General features: G+C 38.9%; 1 protein-coding gene across 1 annotated transcript in view; it reads left to right on the top strand.

Moving 5' to 3' along the window:
- The window catches only part of LOC128368334 (partitioning defective 3 homolog B-like), a 140,262-nt gene extending 122,106 nt beyond the window's left edge, over positions 1–18,156 (top strand). The window contains exons 19-21 of the mRNA XM_053329123.1: positions 2,033–2,248; positions 4,956–5,184; positions 18,009–18,156. Of these exons, the coding sequence (XP_053185098.1) occupies positions 2,033–2,248; positions 4,956–5,184; positions 18,009–18,156 (593 nt within the window). The remainder of the gene's footprint in view (positions 1–2,032; positions 2,249–4,955; positions 5,185–18,008) is intronic.
- The last annotated feature ends 537 nt before the right edge of the window (positions 18,157–18,693 follow it).

Raw genomic sequence — 18,693 nt, 5'->3', positions numbered from 1 at the left:
TGTGGACTATGCCTTGTTGTTTGGCCAATTATCTAATGTATTCATTTCTCAGTGCAGGTTGCTTAAGGATGGTGTTCAAGAGTTAAGGTGTGTGAGCACATTTTTTGCAGGAGTAAAGTTAGTCATGAGTGGTCATAACTAGGGCTGAATGACTTTGGAAGAAAAAAAAAGCCATTATTTTGATTGATATTGTAATTGCAATATGATTTGTGATATAAGAGGCAATCATTATTCTCATATTCATTAAAAAAACATTAAGATTATGGTGTGATTTTTACAGGGATCTGTACTAAACAAAGATGTAGAATATGATGTGTAGGCCAGGTCATCTCTGCAGCATGACAATATTTAATTTAAAGTGCTATTTGGACACACATTTCTCCTTTAACAAATATTGTGCATCATGGGATTTGAACATTGCTGCAAGCCAAATTGCAATTATGAACCCTAACCCTAACTGTTCAGTGTGCCAGAAACATTGTTGTCCTCTGTAGATGTGTCTGCTCAGCTGTATGAAAAGAACCTACAGTTTCAAACTTGATTGAATATAGATTAACTTCATATAATGTAAATGATGTTTAGTTCTTCAGTATGCATCTGAGTGTCATATGGACTGTGTTTATGGATGAGAGTGTCACCAGTCATGGCCCTTGTCCATCTTCCCTCCTAGCAGCCGACTTACATTATGCATGTGCATACATTTCATGCGCGTTATTACTCTGTGTGTGTGTGTGTGTGTGTGTGTTTGTTTGTTTAATGGTTGTTTAAATAGATGTGGAAGTCACATCAACCCTCTCATCTTCCCTGCTCCAAGGAAAAAAATACACACACAAGCACACACACACACAAAGCACAGTCATGTGTATAGGGAATCATTAGCTAAAGTGATTCTGCTTTAGCTATCATGAATCACAGTGGCATCATATCGACAAGCCAGAACCAGCAAGGAATCCAAAATGTGCGTGTGTGTGTTTGTGTGTGTGTGTGTGTGTGTGTGTGTGTGTGTGTGTGTGTGTGTGTGTGTGTGTGTGTGTGTGTGTGTGTGTGTGTGTGTGTGTGTGTATAAGGATTACCAGTACTTTGAGCTGGCAGCAAGCCCAGCCTTCCTCCTTTCCCATTTTTCTCTGTCTTTCTCTCTGCCACCATGGTATTCCCCAGAGGAAACTTAATTTTCTCTCTCCCTGTCTCCTGCGTCCTCTTTCTCCCCATCTCGCCCACCATCAGTGTCTCCCTGTTTTAGATGACACACAGCAGCAAACTAAATTGGAAGGGCACATTACCTTCTGTCCCTCTTTTGTTCTATAATCAGCAATCGTCAGGCATGGTGGGGAACATTACAGCGGTTTCAGGCTGAACATGGTCCAACTTTAGCAGTCAGCATGTCATTGACTTTGGTTGGGTCTCTGCAGCAGCATAGCAACTATTGCTAGGTAGCCTACTTAATGCAGAGCCTGCGAGGTTGGCATGACCCGCTATTTCCCCACTTGTGAACTCTATATGCAGGACTTTGTGATTTTTGCAGCATTTCTTTGCTTTACTCTCCCTTGAATACTTCTGCTATTTTCCTGTCTTCTCATCCATCGTTGTCCTCTTCATCATTCTTTCTGCTGCGTCCCTCCCTCCCTCAGTAATATCTCTCTCAGTATACTTGTAATGATGGATGGAGAACCAGTAACGGTAAAGCAGACCCTGCATCCATCACAAACTCAACAACAGCACAGTTAACTGCATCACCGTTTTTTTTTTTTTTCCTCCTTTCTGTGCTCTCCTGTGTGTAGCCATGTCATTGTCTTTGTGGCTTCTTGCCAGTATCTCCACAGGCTTTTTAACCCAATCACAGCAAGACACAGCAGGAAAAAGTTATTATTTGACAACCTAATCAGACCTGGGAAAAATGGGCACATCCCACTAAACCATTTTACTATCTAAATATTGATCATAAATATCAGCTGTTGCTACATTGTTTTTAAAATTCAGATTTCAACTGATGCTGATCTCTTACCCTATATTTCTTTCTCCTCCCCCCTTTTAGCTCCATCACCTCCTGTGGAGCTCGGCCCTACGCTCGGCTTGAAAAAGTCCAGCTCGTTGGAGAGTCTCCAGACTGCCATGTCAGAGGTCAACAGAAAAAACGAACTCCTCCCCTTCCACCGTCCTCGCCCGAATATGATCAGAGGAAGAGGTTGCAACGAGAGCTTCAGAGCAGCTATTGATAAATCCTACGATGGGCCTCCTGAAGATGATGATGGTAAGAGATATAAGGAGGGCACTGGGGTGTTGAGTTGGGGGCATGTGACATGGGGGAAAAATAATTCAACACCCAATCATACCAAAACATTGGAGTATGTTGCACTTTTCACCACGCCCCTATTAGTGGTGCAACACTATTTTGTTGTTGTCAAATAATGTAGTTGAAACAATGTGCATGGATTTCACTCGCTGTTTGTTGCCATGTTCAAGTTGACAGGGATTTTGTATTTTTTATAACTCCCCTCTAATGGTTGACATACAGCATATTTTTGATGCCCCTCAATGGACTTTTCATACAAAGTGATAATGTGTAATGTAATTCCCAATCTCACTTTCTCCAGTAAAGTAAGACGAGGGTATTACCAGAAGTTCGCCACACCTCAAAGTGTCAACACGTGCATTAGTATGAATCAATGCGGCAGCTTTGTCCCTACAGTATGTGATTCAATGTCGAGTTGGGCTTTAGCTTTAAATATTTATCTAGGAGCTAAATGGTAGCTGTGTGGTTTGTTTCACTGGGAGGAGTGGTTCAATTCCCAGCTGTATTATTAGCAGCAAACTCTTATCAGTCACCACCAGAGTAATGAGTCAGGCTGTTTCAGATCACTACACTACACACAGGATAAGACTAATAGGGCATGTCAACACCACACACGCAGTGGCCGCATCTGTCACCATCGTTAAAAACATTCAACACTTGGAGAGCTGCTGTTAATTGACAGAGAACAGTTCTCCAAGTCACATTCAAGAAATCATTTCTCTTTCTTTGTCTTTTTCTTTCTTTCTCAGTGTGTTTCTCTCTCTTTCTCTTCATTTATAAAATGTTTCCACAAGTATAGATTCTTTCTTAAATTCAATGTCAAATGTAAATGCATGCCAGGTCCAATCTTTGAGCTTTTGAGAGGCAAAATAGTTTTACCTATTGGTGATTAGGAAGGTTAACATTGCGAACCGTTTTCATATTTAGTCGGGCCTCATGGCAGTCGTAGGAAAGCTACACAGGGTGTGTCTTGCCAAGAAAAGCAGTGGGATCTATAATAACATGTAGCTGATACATTTTGTTGGATCATGGGCTAATACCACAGTGCTGCACAGATTCCAGTGAATTCAGTTGTCAGGAGGTCTTTTCACTTGTGGCTTTGAGTCACTAGCTTTGATGTCTGATGTCAGCTGGGATGGATTATAGTGGTGAATAGTCGTTTCTGTCATTCTCTGCCTTGTCTTTCTTCACATGTTTTGCTACCTTCGCTTATGTGTTACTTTCCATCGCTTTTGTTTCTGTCTGTCTTGTATGTCTTTATTTATATGTCTCACGCTATCTCAACAAGTGATTGCTTGTAAAGAAGAGCAATCTTGTAAGCATTTTTGTGTAGTTGACTCAATAGTTCAGTGATTGGTTTAATATTATAGCAGATGGAAAATATAGCTCACCAGCACAGTGTCAATGTTGGTCTTAAGGAGAAATAAAATCACTATGGCGGCGCTGCTGCAACATCCAAATTCAACCCAATCAGTCCTGATTCGCCAAATGTTTCATGTGGGTCAGAATAAATTAATGGTCTACACGGAAGTTGTGACTTTGCAGATTTTAAGAACATTAAATACTCATGTAAAGTATAAATAGAATATTTTTTTTGTGGCTCATCGTTTGTTGTAAATAACTATTACTCTAAATGTATATTTTGTGTGCTGAAAGAAGTTGGTTTAGTGTACACACACGTAATTACAATGTCATTCTGCTGCTAGACATTCTTTGTAATTAAGGCTGAAGGGAATATCCACACAATCTAAATCTCAATTAAAATTAAATAATTTGGTTTGGTTATCTCATAAAATCTGACGAGTGGCCTGTGTGTGTGTGTGTATGTATGTCTGTGTGTGTGCATGTGTGTGTGTGTGATCATTGTTATTCAAGGCCAGGTCTCCAATCTGTCGAAGAAGTAATGAGGCATCACAGTTGCACTTTGAACATTTTCACTTTCTTATTCCTGAGAGATGATTAATTCACTGTAAAGTTAATAAATCTACAATGAAGATGCTGAGTTGAGAAAGTTTTTAGCATCATGTTCCTGTTTGTTTCTGAGCTGTTGATGTATACCTCGTAGTGTCTATACATTGTTTCTTTTTGTTTGTACACATCTCTGTGTGCATATGTGTTTATGTGTGATACCGCGTGATATGTAATCTTCATTGTATTATTGTTGTTATGCCATTGGGTTTAGCAAATGCTTGATTTTACCGTTAATAATAGCCACTCTGGATGAGAGTATTAGCTTAACGCCAACACTAAATGTTGTGCTCACTGTGAACCTTACCTTCCAGCATTCACCTCTTTTCCTTATTCACGTTAACTTCAAAATTAAATGGGCAGAATGATGATTCTTGACAATGCTGAAGACTTTGTTCTATGTAAAAACATTAAAATGATAAATAATCTGCTTATTTGACCACAGGTCATACCTCAATCTCCCTATTCGCTTTGAAGTGATGGTTTGGAGGGTTGAATGTTAGATGTTGATCAAGCCATTAGTGGGCTGGGTTGTGGTTAACTATGTAAGATTATATCCAGCTTCAAATAACTAATTATATCTTCAGTTTATAACAAATAACTTTGACAGGAAATCATTCATTAATTGATTTAACTGTGTTGTGTGTTTCATCCCCCACTATCCTTAATCCTCTTTCTCTTCTTCCTTTTCCTCCAGATGATGGTTCAGAGCAGAGTTCGGGCCGGGACACCCCTGCAAGTAGTTCATCGCGCCAGGGAGTTGGGGATCAGATAGAGGAGAAAGGCAAAAAAAACAAGAAAAAGAAAGTGAAGACAAAGAAGAAAGAAAAGAACAAGGGGAAAGGAAAGGAAAAAGAGAAGAAGAAAGCAGATGAGCCGGAAGAGACGGAAAAGAAGAGCAAAAAAATAGGCTTTGGCCTGCTGAGGTGAGTAACTGTGTGTGTGTACCTTTGTGTGTGTTTGTTTTTGAAGACAGGAGATGAGAGAGATGAAAGGAATTAGGAATGATGATGTTGTTGTTTTTTTAATATTTATTTTTATTAATAAAGAAAAAGTGCAGAGAAACAGGAAACGGGTAAATAGATGGCTCTGACATGTAGCAAAGGTCCGAGGCCGAAATCCAAAAGTGGACGTTACAGTTCTGTGTTAGTATCAAAGCGCAAAACTGTTGGTCTTCAGTGTGTATTCATAGTCATATTATTTTATTGTAGGTGTAGTTATTTGCATGTGTGTATGCAAAATGCCCAAGATAAGTAAATGCAGACTATTTAGGTAATATATTTCTCAATATGGCCTAATTGAGCTGCTTATTTAGATCAATAGATTAACCCACGGGTTCTTTCTGTACTGTAGAAAGAGTTGTTATAATATTTAAGTTTTTATTATGATATATATGTTACATTATTATCATGTCAAATACAGTATATTATTAGTATATGTTGTATTATACACAAAACATATATTTGTCCTGTGTCAGAAAATAAGATGGAGCCAGAAAATCTGATATAGGGGGTCCTCAAATATGCATATACTTTTTTTTTCTTTTCTGTAACTATACTGTTGCCACATAAACTAGCACAGTGTCCACACACCTAATGCATTCATACAGTGTTAGACAAAAAAACACCTCTTTAAAACATGAACACACCAGGGTCTTTTTTCCCCTCATGAAACACTATCACATGCTCACAGGCACACAGAAACCACTTAAAGTGCGGTGCCCCAATTTCCTTAAGAGGTGCTTAAAATTATCTGTCAGAACTATTTCATGTGATTAAGTTTAACACTATATCTTCCAGTGTGAAAGAGGGCATAGATATACACACACACACACACAATTTGTACTTTCTACCTTAATTTTAACTTAATGTGTTTTTTTCCACCCTGGTTGTTACTGAAATGGGATTTCACATGACCATTCCTTAGATACAGATCTTTGGAAAAACACTTGCATGTAATTTATTCTACAAAATACAGCCTTTCCAAAAAACACTTACAAAAGCAGTCTGTATGAACCAGAACACAGAAAAACACTTACAGATTTCAAAGTCACATTTTATCATAATGATTATATCTCAAAATTGCTTGTTATTTATAGTGAAATATTAAGCAATTAGACTAATATGCACTAATTTGACTAAATTGAATACATGAATTGCTCCTTCTTTGAAACTCACCTTTTTCCTCACCACTTTCCCATCCTGTTCTTTTTTCATTTTATCTTAACTCTGTACTTTCTTTCTCGCATATCTTTAGTATTCATACATTGGTGAGAGATTTTCTTATAGTGAGCAGAAATGTTCCTTTTATGATGTTAAAATGCTGTCATTGACAGTTCAGTGTGTAAATGGGTCTTTACTCCTATACTCCCTTTGTGCACCAAAAGAGAAAATTTAAATGGATAAGTGGATGAATTGCGTTATATAGCATGTTCCTTTTTTTGATCATAAATTTTTATATTTTTTTTATTGTAATTTAATGTCAGACTCACTTACCTACATGCTTCTCCTTTTACTGTGAAATCTACTTTAAGTATCAGCCCAGTCATTACACATAAAATACAACTTTAGATTGTATAAAAACAATTTTCAAACGCTTTAAGCTCGACAGAAAATGCCATTCACCTCCACTTTATTGGGTTGCAAACAGACACCTGAGCAGCAGATATCCTATAGCAACAGCAAAAATAATATGTGTATATAAATCAAAGCAAATAATTCCAAATTTGTTGATTTTTAAACATAAAACATTTTGCTTCAGCCACAGTTTGACTCCACCTTGGAATAACTTATGAATATGTTGCGGTGGCTGATAGTTTTGGCCAATGAATAAGAACATTTAATTATTGTTATTGTTCTGATAATGGAAATTCAGCCGATAATGTGGACTAGGGTCACCACTTGAAACCCTCTGTGTCGGTGCCTGTTTACATGAGGGTGGGGCTGAGCTGATCCAGGAGATGCTTAATGTGGCTGTACACTCCTTTAGACATGCTTGTATGATGGTGCAAAGGACCATTAAACCCTGTACCTCTACACCTTTCAAAAGGCGGATAATGGGATGAAGGGTATGCTCTGTAACTTTTCAAAATTGACAAGCCGACACTGACGTTCACTTCACGCACAGATAACTTGAACGGGTAAGAAAGGACCCATGGTTTGAACATCTCGAGCTATCCATCGTCTTCGTTTTTCATTCATGGCACAACTAAGCCTTCCAGCACAGACTGTCTGAAAATATGCACCATTATCCCCTCTCTGTGACGGTCATCTTTTCACTCCACTTTTCAGTGAAGCCGTTCAGTACAACTATAAACACATTTGATTTCCAACGTGGTCTGACAAACGCGTCTTAAATACTGATTCTGAGCGAGCATAAATCAGGCTTTAGAGTGGAGCAGGTGTATCGTGGTGATGATATGGATATAGCTGATATTTGACGAGAGCACTAACATTATTGCAGCCATATGTTATCAAAATAATTTCTTGTCTATCATGACATCACAGGTCATCGGGCACCAAGTCCGATTTCATGTTGTTTCACTTCTTGTAAAATAGTCACACATTGCGTTCATTCTTCTACTTGACAATAATCTATTTTTAGCTGTCTTAAATTAATTTGAATAGTTGGTCGTTATGATTCTGTTAATTAAAACTATCTCCCTAACAAAAGCAAAGAGACAGCTGCTTATTAACATATTACAATTGATCTTCTACAAACAATTGTTGGTCACCGTTATAGCTTAATCTAAAATGATGGTGCAGATGGAGACTCTCTGTCTCTGAGGTGTATGCATTTTAATGTCTTGTCTACCTCATGCTTGTTTTTTTGTTATTCAGTCAGTCAGTCAAAAGCAATTAAAATTGTAGTACTGTTCTGATGTGAATTTTGACTCTGCCTTGCCCTTGGTGGTCTCGTTCTCATTTCTCTCCTTTAATTGCTCAGCAAAACTGTAGAAGCAGTGTATAACCAACAGCTCATTGGTGGTGGCACAATGTAATATATTCATCCCTTCTTTGCCTTCCTCTTTTCCACAATCCCTTTTCCTTTACAGCCCCAAACCACCACTTTAAACACCTAACGTTATCTTGTTCACCTCCTTCTGTCGCACCATCTTAGCAATGTCTTAAGTGCCCTAGAGTTCGGTAAAGGTTACCCCCAATCCCTTCTTCCTGTGTTGATCCATCTCTCTTCAACATATCCACCACTCAATTTGATTATGGCCTACACAGCAGACCCAAATATATCTCAAGTTTAATATAACCACGCCTTTCTTCTATGCACCTATACACCTCTCCATCCATCCTTTCATCTTTTCATCTAACCACCATCTTTCCAACCCTTAAGTGCCTCAAGAAACCATATAACACACCCAACCCAAGGATATTTTTAGATCCTTCCACCATATTCCATCTCTCATCACTATAAGAGGGTCTTGATTAGAGCCCAGTGATAATCTCAACCTTTCTCTTCTTTACCTCTTTCTAGCCATATTTCTGTAACGCCTCTCCCACCATCCCCCCTTCCCACACACCCTCTAATCTTTGCATCATTCCAATGTTTTTCCTTCTCGGTCTGCTCCCCCCAGCTTCAGCTCCCTATCTGCGTTTGATTGCTTGTAATGGTGGGAGACTGAGAAGGCAAATTGGTGCTATTCAGGGGAGTTCAATCTAGGCCGAGCTACTGATTTGTCACATTCATCTAAAGCCAACTTTGACTAGCCTAATGGTCTGGAGGAAAGGTGGTATGAGATACTCAACCTTATTCCAAGTCCTCTAGTTTTACAGGTTTTACAAATGGTGACGTTTATCATCAGTTGATTCACACATCTGACACACAGGATATCTTTACCAAGTACTATATTATGTGTATATCCATGCACCAGCTGCAAAAACTCACTGGTTTCCTCCAATTAAACTGTAATTTCCAAAAAGGGCAGAATCCCCTTAGTTTCTCACATGAATGAATAGTGGGGGTAAAAGTGTAGAAAGATGTAATGTAATTATTGTCATGTTTAATTGACACTGTGAGCTGAGATTAATGTCAAACTCTCTATGTTTGTTTAAAATGCCCTTTAAAGTGGACAGATGGCTCCGGCATCTGGACTGCTGCCACCTGCCAATCAGATATGCCAATCATCAGTGTGTTTTCGTGCGTGCGTGTGGGTGTGTGTGTGCGCACACGTCACATTGGTAACATCCTAATGTCATGGATATTCATGTGGTGATAAAACATGATTGGCCACAGAGTGAGACACATGGCACATGGTTACTGTCAATCTTCTTTTGTGTGTCTGTGTGTGTGTGTGTGTGTGTGCGTGTGTGTGTGTGTGTGTGTGTGTGTGTGTGTGTGTGTGTTTGCAGTTGTGTGGCCTTGATATTTCTCTTGAGGCTATCTCTGTATCTTTGATTCTTTCTTGCTTACATGGTTAAAGTTGATAGTCAAACAAATCTGGCAACCCTACTCACAATCTTATTGCATAAACACACACACACACACACACACACACACACACACACACACACACACACACACACACACACACACAAATCTATAATTTAACACTCTACAAACATAATTAACATGGGTTGTGGGAATGGTTATCTGAGCTGCCGTTGTGTGTGTGTGTGTGTGTGTGTGCGTGCATGTGTGTGTGTGAAGGAGGGAGAGACGGTCTGTACAAATAAAAATATGGTAATCTATTAGGTGAGACTGTAAAATGGACAAGATCCACCATGACCAGAGTACAGCAGGCGTAGCAGTTGCCAGTGCATCATGTGAATGTGATTGTTAATATATGTGTGCATGCTGTTCATTTTCAGATTTAAAATGGTGTGAATTCATGAGAATCAATGATAATGAATGCATGGTTGTAATCATGCACTGCTGCTGTACGTCACCTCCATCACCACTCTTAACTACAGTATTTATGGACAAAAAGATAGTTTGAAGTTGTACTGTAGCAAGACTCAAAACTAAAAGAACAACATAAGTGGAGTGTGCAGCCATCAAGCAAAGAGTGAATGGATAGGGGAAAAAAAAAATGTTGGCGTGGAACAGCATAAAAACTTGAGGTTACAATTAGAGCATCTTTTTCAGCCTTAAGTCTGCTACCTATCCATTACCTCCCAATGATGCCTATAATTACTCTCTTCCCCCATATTTCCACCCTTTTTCCTTCTTTCTCATCTCCCACTCTCTCTCTCTCTCTCTGCTCTCACCAGCTGGTCATAATGCAACACCTCTTTTAGACTTAAAGTGCTACATCGTTTGGACTATTATCCCATCTCAACGGTGGGGCCCATTAGGAATGAGTAGCTCCATTGTGGGTTCTATTTTGGTTGAGCTCCATGCAAGGCTTAGTAGCCCAAGTCTGCCCATATTGTATGCCTGTGTGTGTATGTGTGTGTGTGTGTGTGTGTTTGACTGTGTGAATGTGGTGCATAGATGAAAGGGTTGATGGTAGAAAATGGACTTACTCTGTTGCCGCGGTCCCTGTCATTTGCTGATTGGGAACACGCCATCAAATCCAAATGATCTGTAAATAGTATGGGTGTGTTTCAGGGTTCTGTAAGACAGCATGGATGGAAATTGCGTATGTGTGCATGTGTTTGGATTGAGCTGCCCGTGAATGTGAACTGTAAAATGGTTACAGGTAAAGACACAGTGTCAGTTGCTGCCCTTTATTGTGTGTTATATATATGTGTAGTGTATTTTTTGGCATTTGGGAGGTGATTCTATTGGAGTAAAAATGAACAAATCAATGCCAAAAATCAAAAAAAAAATCAAAAACCAAAAGTAATTCAGAAAAAATTGTGCTGCAAGAAGAATGCAGCTTTGTGTGTCTTGTGACAGATTCATTTATCTCAGATACCAAAAGAATAATCTGATTAGTATGTTTATGTTATGCAATTATTATATTATATCTCTAAGGCATTGATGAAGACTGCTAAATGTTCATGTTTTTAAGCCAACACATCCACACACATGTCAGCAGTAATAGGAAAACTAAATCTTCCATAACACGAGTCGGAGGTAAATAACTGTCTGCCCCATCAATGGCATCTTTGTCCTGATGTGGGTGTCTCAGGGGTCAAGGTTCAAGGTGTCTTTATTATCCCCAAGGCCCAATGTGGTTTACAGCCAGCAGTAATACATAAACAGCAAACACAACAAATGAATAAATACAACAATAAAATAAATACAACATTTAATTTTAAGAATAATTTAAAAGGCTGATACTGTAGTACCAGGAATGAATGACTTCTTGAACCTTTTCATTCTGCATCGGGGCAGATTGTATATTCATCCTGATGGAAGCAACATGAACTCGTGTCTCAGTGGGTGGCTCGGTTTGGCCAAGATAGATCAAGATATTTACAAGCACCTGACCTGATACACGTCGTGGAGGTCTTTCAGTGCCCTGCACGCTATTTTGCTTCTGTGTATCATCATACCGTACATAATTACTGCATCTTGTTAATAATGTGAATTATGCTTTTAATACTCAGTCCTAGTTGCAGTAGCTGACGTGCCATTCTGCTATGTGGTACACTGTAAGCAACATAAAACAGCATGATTAGATTTGGGTGGGTAGCAGGATGCCCCTTTCAAATTCTTTCTGCAGGAATCGACCCCGTCTTCTGACTAGACATGGTTTGGTATCGTTTCGTAATCAGAAACAACATGCTTGAAAGTGGGGAAGGAACCGCTGACTGCCAATCACACAACATGACAGGAAGTCATTGGGGTGTCACTGACTGATGTCATGCTTGCCAATCAACTGTTTGTGTGTGTGTGTGTGTGTGTGTATGTGTGTGTGTGTGTGTGTGTGTGTGTGTGTGTGTGTGTGTGTGTGTGTATGCTTACATGTGAATTTGTTCTTTCTTACATCATCCACATCAGGGTGTGTCTGTCAGCTCACATATGGTTGTGTGCGTGTGTGCGTGTGCGTGTGTGTGTGTGTATCCGTGCGCTTGTGTGCTCGTTACCTCGGCACACTTGTCAATCATTTATTCCCTTAGGGATCCACTTGCCAATGATAGCCAAGGGAGGCGTGTCTGGGGAGTGACAGAGGGAGGGGGTGAGTGAAGAGCAGAAGAACAGAAAGAATAGGTGAAGTGAGAGTCACAGATGTTTGCACTCGTTTTCTACTCGTTTGTCAGTCCTCATGTACTATTCAGAAGCACAAGTGTGGAACAGCCCTCTGAACAGTCTGCTCAATGTTGTGTGACTCTTTGTTGGACTGTTGAAACCTGGCTTATATCTACTGATGTTTAACCAAGTAATACTGTCCACTCCTCACCTCTACAAGATTAGAAAATGTGTACGTTGGATCGTGTTTAATGGTTAGGTTTGGATCATTCCGATCAGCTGTAAACATTGTATGTTCATGTTTAGAGCATTAAGCACAATGAGAAAATGCAAAGGCTCCCTTTATCACCTTGGACTCCTATTTAATACCTGTTTTTCTCTTTCTTTCTTACTTTTTCTAGATTATCATTCAGTAATGCAACCCCTACTCAAAGTGCATCTATGACAAGGGATTTCTCTCTTGTGCTTCATTACAAAAAAATTACTTGTAGCAGGAATAAAGCAACCATGCGGTTTTAAAAAGGTCAAAAAAAGGTTAAACAATATAATTAAATTCTAATTTTACACAAATAATGTAAACTAAGACTACTTGCACCTGTCTTTGACAAACTAAGCTCAAGCTAAACCCAACATGTCACAGCAGTCAGGTTCATACAGTCTTTCTGGCCATGCGCTGTGATAAATATGCAGTTAAAGTCTTTGAAAGATTTGGAATGACGACAGTGTCGCCGCACTGATGGAGTTTTATTACAATACCTGCTGCTGGTTGCTCTGTTTAATGAGGCTGATATTTACAAAAGCCTTTGAGGAGACTGGCTGGGAACAGAGTGAAGGATATGTAATAATCCTCTTCTGTACATTTTGTCCTGTGAGAAATTAAATGCATATATTATGTACAACAGATTGTATGGTATTGCTACTGATTACTTTACAACTATATGGTTCCTCGTGATGAAACTGATCATGAAGAGAATTAGTAACTCGCACAGATAATACAAAAAAAAAAAATGATCAGACTCAGTAAATAGGTGTTTTTTGTTTTTTCAGCCTACCTTTTCCCACACAGATGGAAGCTTTAAGGAACCAGTGTACATATTTGTAATTAAATCTTCCTCACATGCAAATGAGTAGCTGTACACTTTCCATACAGATTATGGTGTTAGGTCGTGAATATTCATGAGGTATCATTCTGTTCTCACTAATGATGAATACAAGAGGTAACGTATTCATCCTAACTAGCTGCTGGTCAGCTGTTCTTACTCTGGTATTTCTTGTGAAACAAAGCTCAAGTGGTTATGCTATAACTTTATATCTGAACATGATTTGACTTTTATGTTTTAGCTTTAGTTCATAGGAAAAAAGATTAATGATAAAATTATGAATAAAAAAATCTACCGGTACTTTCACCTTCAGCAGCTCTCGAAGTTATAATGACAGTTAAATAATGGATCGTAATTTCGAGGATTGTCCATGTTGGACAGAAGACTTCTTTTCATGTCGATAATTTTATATGTTGAAATTGTTGTATGTCTTCCTTTTGTGTGTGTGTAACAGTATCAAAAGGACTTGAAAGATAGGTATCATTATTTTGTAGTAGTCCATTATCTTTGTACATTTCTTTCCTCGCTCTGTACCAGATTTGTTAAATGATGTTGTGCCAGTGTGTGCTGCAGTTTTCATTGAATTTTCGGCAGCAATCAGTTCCTGAATTACTAAGATGCAGCTCATTACACAGTCAGCTCCTGGACTAAACCTGATAATGCCCTTCAGGTGAATTCTGCAAGGGGAAGGAAAGCGCAATTCAGCGGCAGGATTCCTGTGAGATCACCAAGCTCAAAAAAGAAATAACACAGGGACCTTGATTGGAATTTTTTTTTTTTTTTTTTTTTTTTTTTTTTTAAATCTTGCCATGAGAAAAACTGCTACTATTCAACAAAATACTTGTCAGATTATGAGATGGTAATCTTTAGCAATGAATCTAGTTATGAATGCATTAGGAGGCAATCAACGCTGTCATGTGAAACAAGAAGGAGACATAATAAGAAAACACAATATTCATGTTAATGTTTTAACAAGAAAAAGAAAAGTTTAGTTACTGACTATAGTGATTTTATATTTGCAAGCACAATTTATAATCAGCCTCTGTTAACATCCTGTAATATCTCTTATTATTTGCATGATTCCCCCTTAAATGCAAATGCAGTGAGGAGAGAGGTGCACGGATGGCAACCAAACTGCAGCTCCAGCCTGTTGCGTCAGTTTAATAAATACAGCACATGTGTTTGGGGCACACTGTGTCACATCTGCGCCTGTAAAATCTGTACAATATGGCCCTGTGTATTCCCCTCCTCCAGACTTGCATTTTTCTGCTACAGATAGATAAATCAAACACAGTCGCAGATGGTTGCTTGTTTATTGTAATCAGTGTTGTTCTGCGAAACTGACCCCATGGAGAAAACACCTTCACAGGGATTTTAGGGAGGTAGAGAAGGCAGGATTAAATGAAAAAAAGAAAGACAGAAAGCAAGGTGGTAAGGAAATGTGGTGTGCAGTAGCCTTATAACACACTTTGTATAAATGGCTCTAAATACAGATATTTTTATGTATTTCACTTGCTGGCTCCAGGTTGGCTCTTGATTGTGAGATAAGATTTATGTTTAATGTACCCTAGTCTCATATGTAAATATTTGGATATGTAGCACTTTTCCATCATTTGTCCAAAAACCCACATACAAATGGACACTGCAGTTATTCTACAATTATTTTGTTGGCCCTTGAGGTCGTTATGGAAATTATTGGAGACAATTTAGTTAATATCTTTCAGCTACCTCCTAAATACAAGTGTAATATTTTTTTGTCAAGCTCCTCATTATTCCCCTCCGAAATGAGAGATGCTTATCGATTCTTGCAGTGGTCCATTTAATAAGGAGCCTGTCATCATTTGTTATAACAAGTTACACAGAAGGAAGGAACATTTTTGACTTAGTCAAATAAAGACCCTGAATTTGGCATTTGGACACAGCTGAGGCTGGTGTTTATATATCTCTCACTTCTCTGGCTTCGTCTTATCTATCTACTTCCATCTGCTTTATCTTTTTTCAGTGGCTTCTTGACAGTGATGGTGTTAGGTTAAATTTTGAAGTATTTTATGTTATAGACCTGATCTGTGAGATGTTTCATTAACAGTTGGGCTTTCCTCTGGCTCACTCTGCATCTCTTCAGCTAATACATACTACACGAAATCCAGCTTTATCCTCAGTTTTTCTTCTTTATTTTTTAAATCTAAGACAAGGGGAGGGAACAGGGATTACATGTGAGTGTAGAAGAGAGAGGAGGGGATGGGAGATGTTGAGTGCAACGAGAGAAGTGTTTGATATCAAGGGACGAGACGTAGAGATGAAGAGGTGGAGGGGAGGTGAGCTGCGGACGGAAAGAAAGAGAGCGGATAATGGGAGAAAATGAAGACACGACTGACGTAAAAGAGGAGGGAAGGGTAAAAGCAAGAGAGGTGAAAGAGAGGTAAGTGAGGGGAAGAGAGAGAGTTGAAGGAAAGGGTAAGCCTGTAACACTGTAGGTAGAAGTAATTAGAGCAAGGTTTGTCCCCTGTGAGCTGAATACACACACACACACACACACACACACACACACACACACACACACACACACACACACACACTCACAGTTAATGCATACATGGTTATGGTTCTTCATTGCCCACTGAGACCCCCTCTATGGGTGGTTATCTTTACCCAGAAGTCCACATTAAGCATTTCAAAGAAACTCCACTCACACACACATTACCCTTTAGTGTATGTGATCTATAAAGTAAAAGTTCAAAACAATTACACTTGAAATCTTTAAATTGACTGCAACTGTCATCTTAGATGATGCACTAGCAGGTAAAGTGGTTCTTAAAAAGAATAAAAAAAAGCATTGAAGGGTAGACAAAAGGATAAATAAAACATAAGTTGTGTTACAAGGTCAGGGTTCACATGTTGGAGATATTAAATATTTAGCAGACATAAGTGGCTCAATTAACCATATCCTACTTACCATGCAGCAGCTGAAGTGTAAAGTTTAATGAGCATCTCTGGGTAGAGTGTGTTTTTTATTAGTATTAGTATGTCAGCAGGTTATACAGTATGTGTTTATAACATTTTTTAGGTTGTTCTTTGTATGTCTCCTTCTAACCTGCCTGATATTGTAGTTGCAGTTTGTCATGTATCTAAGCCAATTGAAAGTGTTTAATTAAGTGTCATGTTTGGTAAATGTTAACTTAAATCTCTCTCACTTGTATGGAATATGTTTACCAAAACCAGGATTGGACGCAGGCCTGAGACTGCCTGGTATTAATGACCCAGCATTGCTGCCAGGAATGAAAATAAATTCAATGATACCAACGTTTAAATGTGATTTAACCGAGAAATAGAAAGCGTGCATGAACAAACAAGAGTGAGGGAGCGTAAATCATTCAGGGTAATTCATTGTAATTTTGGGGGTTATCCGTGAAGTGAATGAACTACACAGCAGACTGGAGTCTCTGCTAACAATGAGAAGCAGCGTGACAGCTGTCTCATAAATGGGTCCAACACAGGTTGGACGTGCATTGAGTAGATGGACATCATACACACTTGTTCTGCTGTCATACAACATTTGAAATCTGAGAACTTATTTGAGATGCAGCTCAGCATTGTCATGTTTTTCGAGTCATAAATCCCTAGTAAATATTGTCTTTGGGTTAGGCACCGATTCAAATTCAAATTTTTAAAGTTTAGTGTGTAAGGGCTTAGAAGTATATGATGAACATTCCCATGCTCAGTTATGTCTCATAAGTTGTTGCAGCAATGGTCAAAAATCCCTCCAAAATACCACAAAAATACAAGACACCAAGACCTTGACGAACACTAAGAAAATTCATGCTGTGACCTGGTATCAAAAACTTAAAATTTGGAGATTTCTGTAATAATTGTATTTTTCGGTGAGCACTTCTGTTCTGGAAATTGCTCAGAAACCCTCTCATTGTCAATACACATAGGTAAGCCAAACAACAACCATCACACATGAATACAGTCGGGCTCATTGAATCCACAAGAGTCTCGGCTTTCCATTCATACCCAAGTCATATAATTCCAAGACTGTATATTTCTGCATACTATACTCCAGTATACAGACATATTCAATTTTAGAATAGGCGAAAATAACACAATTATACTGCATGCAAAACAAAACAAACTGTATGGTTTTTGCCCACAACTGCATGAGATTAGCATCAATTGGATGGGTACACTTGTTGGTACCCATAAAACACCATTTTTTTCAGATATCTTGAGGTGAGAGGTCAAGGGCCCCTTTGAAAATGGCCATGCTGGTATTTCCCCCGCCAAAATTTAGCCTAACCTTGGAGGCTATACATCCCTGTCTTAGGTCCTCTAAATTCATATGATACCAGTATCTGCACTGTAGGACCCACCACAGCCTCTAAAAGACTGCAATGTTGGCTGAGAATGCATATGTCCTCGGGGAGTAAAAGAGGTTAACTGTCAAAATGTGTTTCCATTATCACCCTATTAGGCCATATTCAGTCCAAATCAGGCGTGGTGGCAAAAACACCAGTCCCTTCATTCATCTGAATGGGGGTATTGTGTTTCGGCTGCAGGCGTTTTGGCCACAGTGGCGCCACACCAGCCTGTGGCTGGAAAGTTGAGCCAGAGTCAACTTATGGAGAACCCCAACTGTGCCAGTCACCGCCAGAGATCAGGCTGATCAGAGCTGAAAACTCTGGCATGAAAGGGTACAAAGACTGAATGAGAAATGGAAGGATGAAAGAGAAAGCCAGTGAATCAGATCAATTATATATATATATATATATATATATATATATATATATATATATATATATATATATATATATATGTGTGTGTTTTTTTTTCCTTTTTTTACACAGTATTGTAAGTTGTAGAGCACAAATAAACACGCCCACACCTCTGTTCAACCCTCTGGCTGTCCGCTACACCGCCTGATTTGGTTTGAATATGGCCTTACAGTGACCCTGTGAGGTCAACCCAGGGCAACTTAAGAAAACTCATGTAAATAGACTTGATACAAACAGTGTGTGTTGAGCCCTCAGGACTATTGCACCAATAGACAGAAGATAGTCAACATGTTCATTCATTTGATAATGCCGATGTGTTCACAATGTCAGAGGCCATTCACACATGTGAGGTATGACTGTTATGAAGTTCAGTTATGTGTGTGTTTTGTTTGTGTGCTTACTATGGCTTGCATGTGTGAGATGCATGATCTCCTCTAGGTAATGACTTGTGCAGTGTCCAGTAATGCTG

The sequence above is a fragment of the Scomber japonicus genome, chromosome 11 (assembly GCF_027409825.1).
Source record: "Scomber japonicus isolate fScoJap1 chromosome 11, fScoJap1.pri, whole genome shotgun sequence".
Classification (NCBI taxonomy): domain Eukaryota; kingdom Metazoa; phylum Chordata; class Actinopteri; order Scombriformes; family Scombridae; genus Scomber; species Scomber japonicus.
The sequence above is the reverse complement of the archived record's forward strand: the minus strand, read 5'-3'. Positions and strand labels throughout refer to the sequence as shown.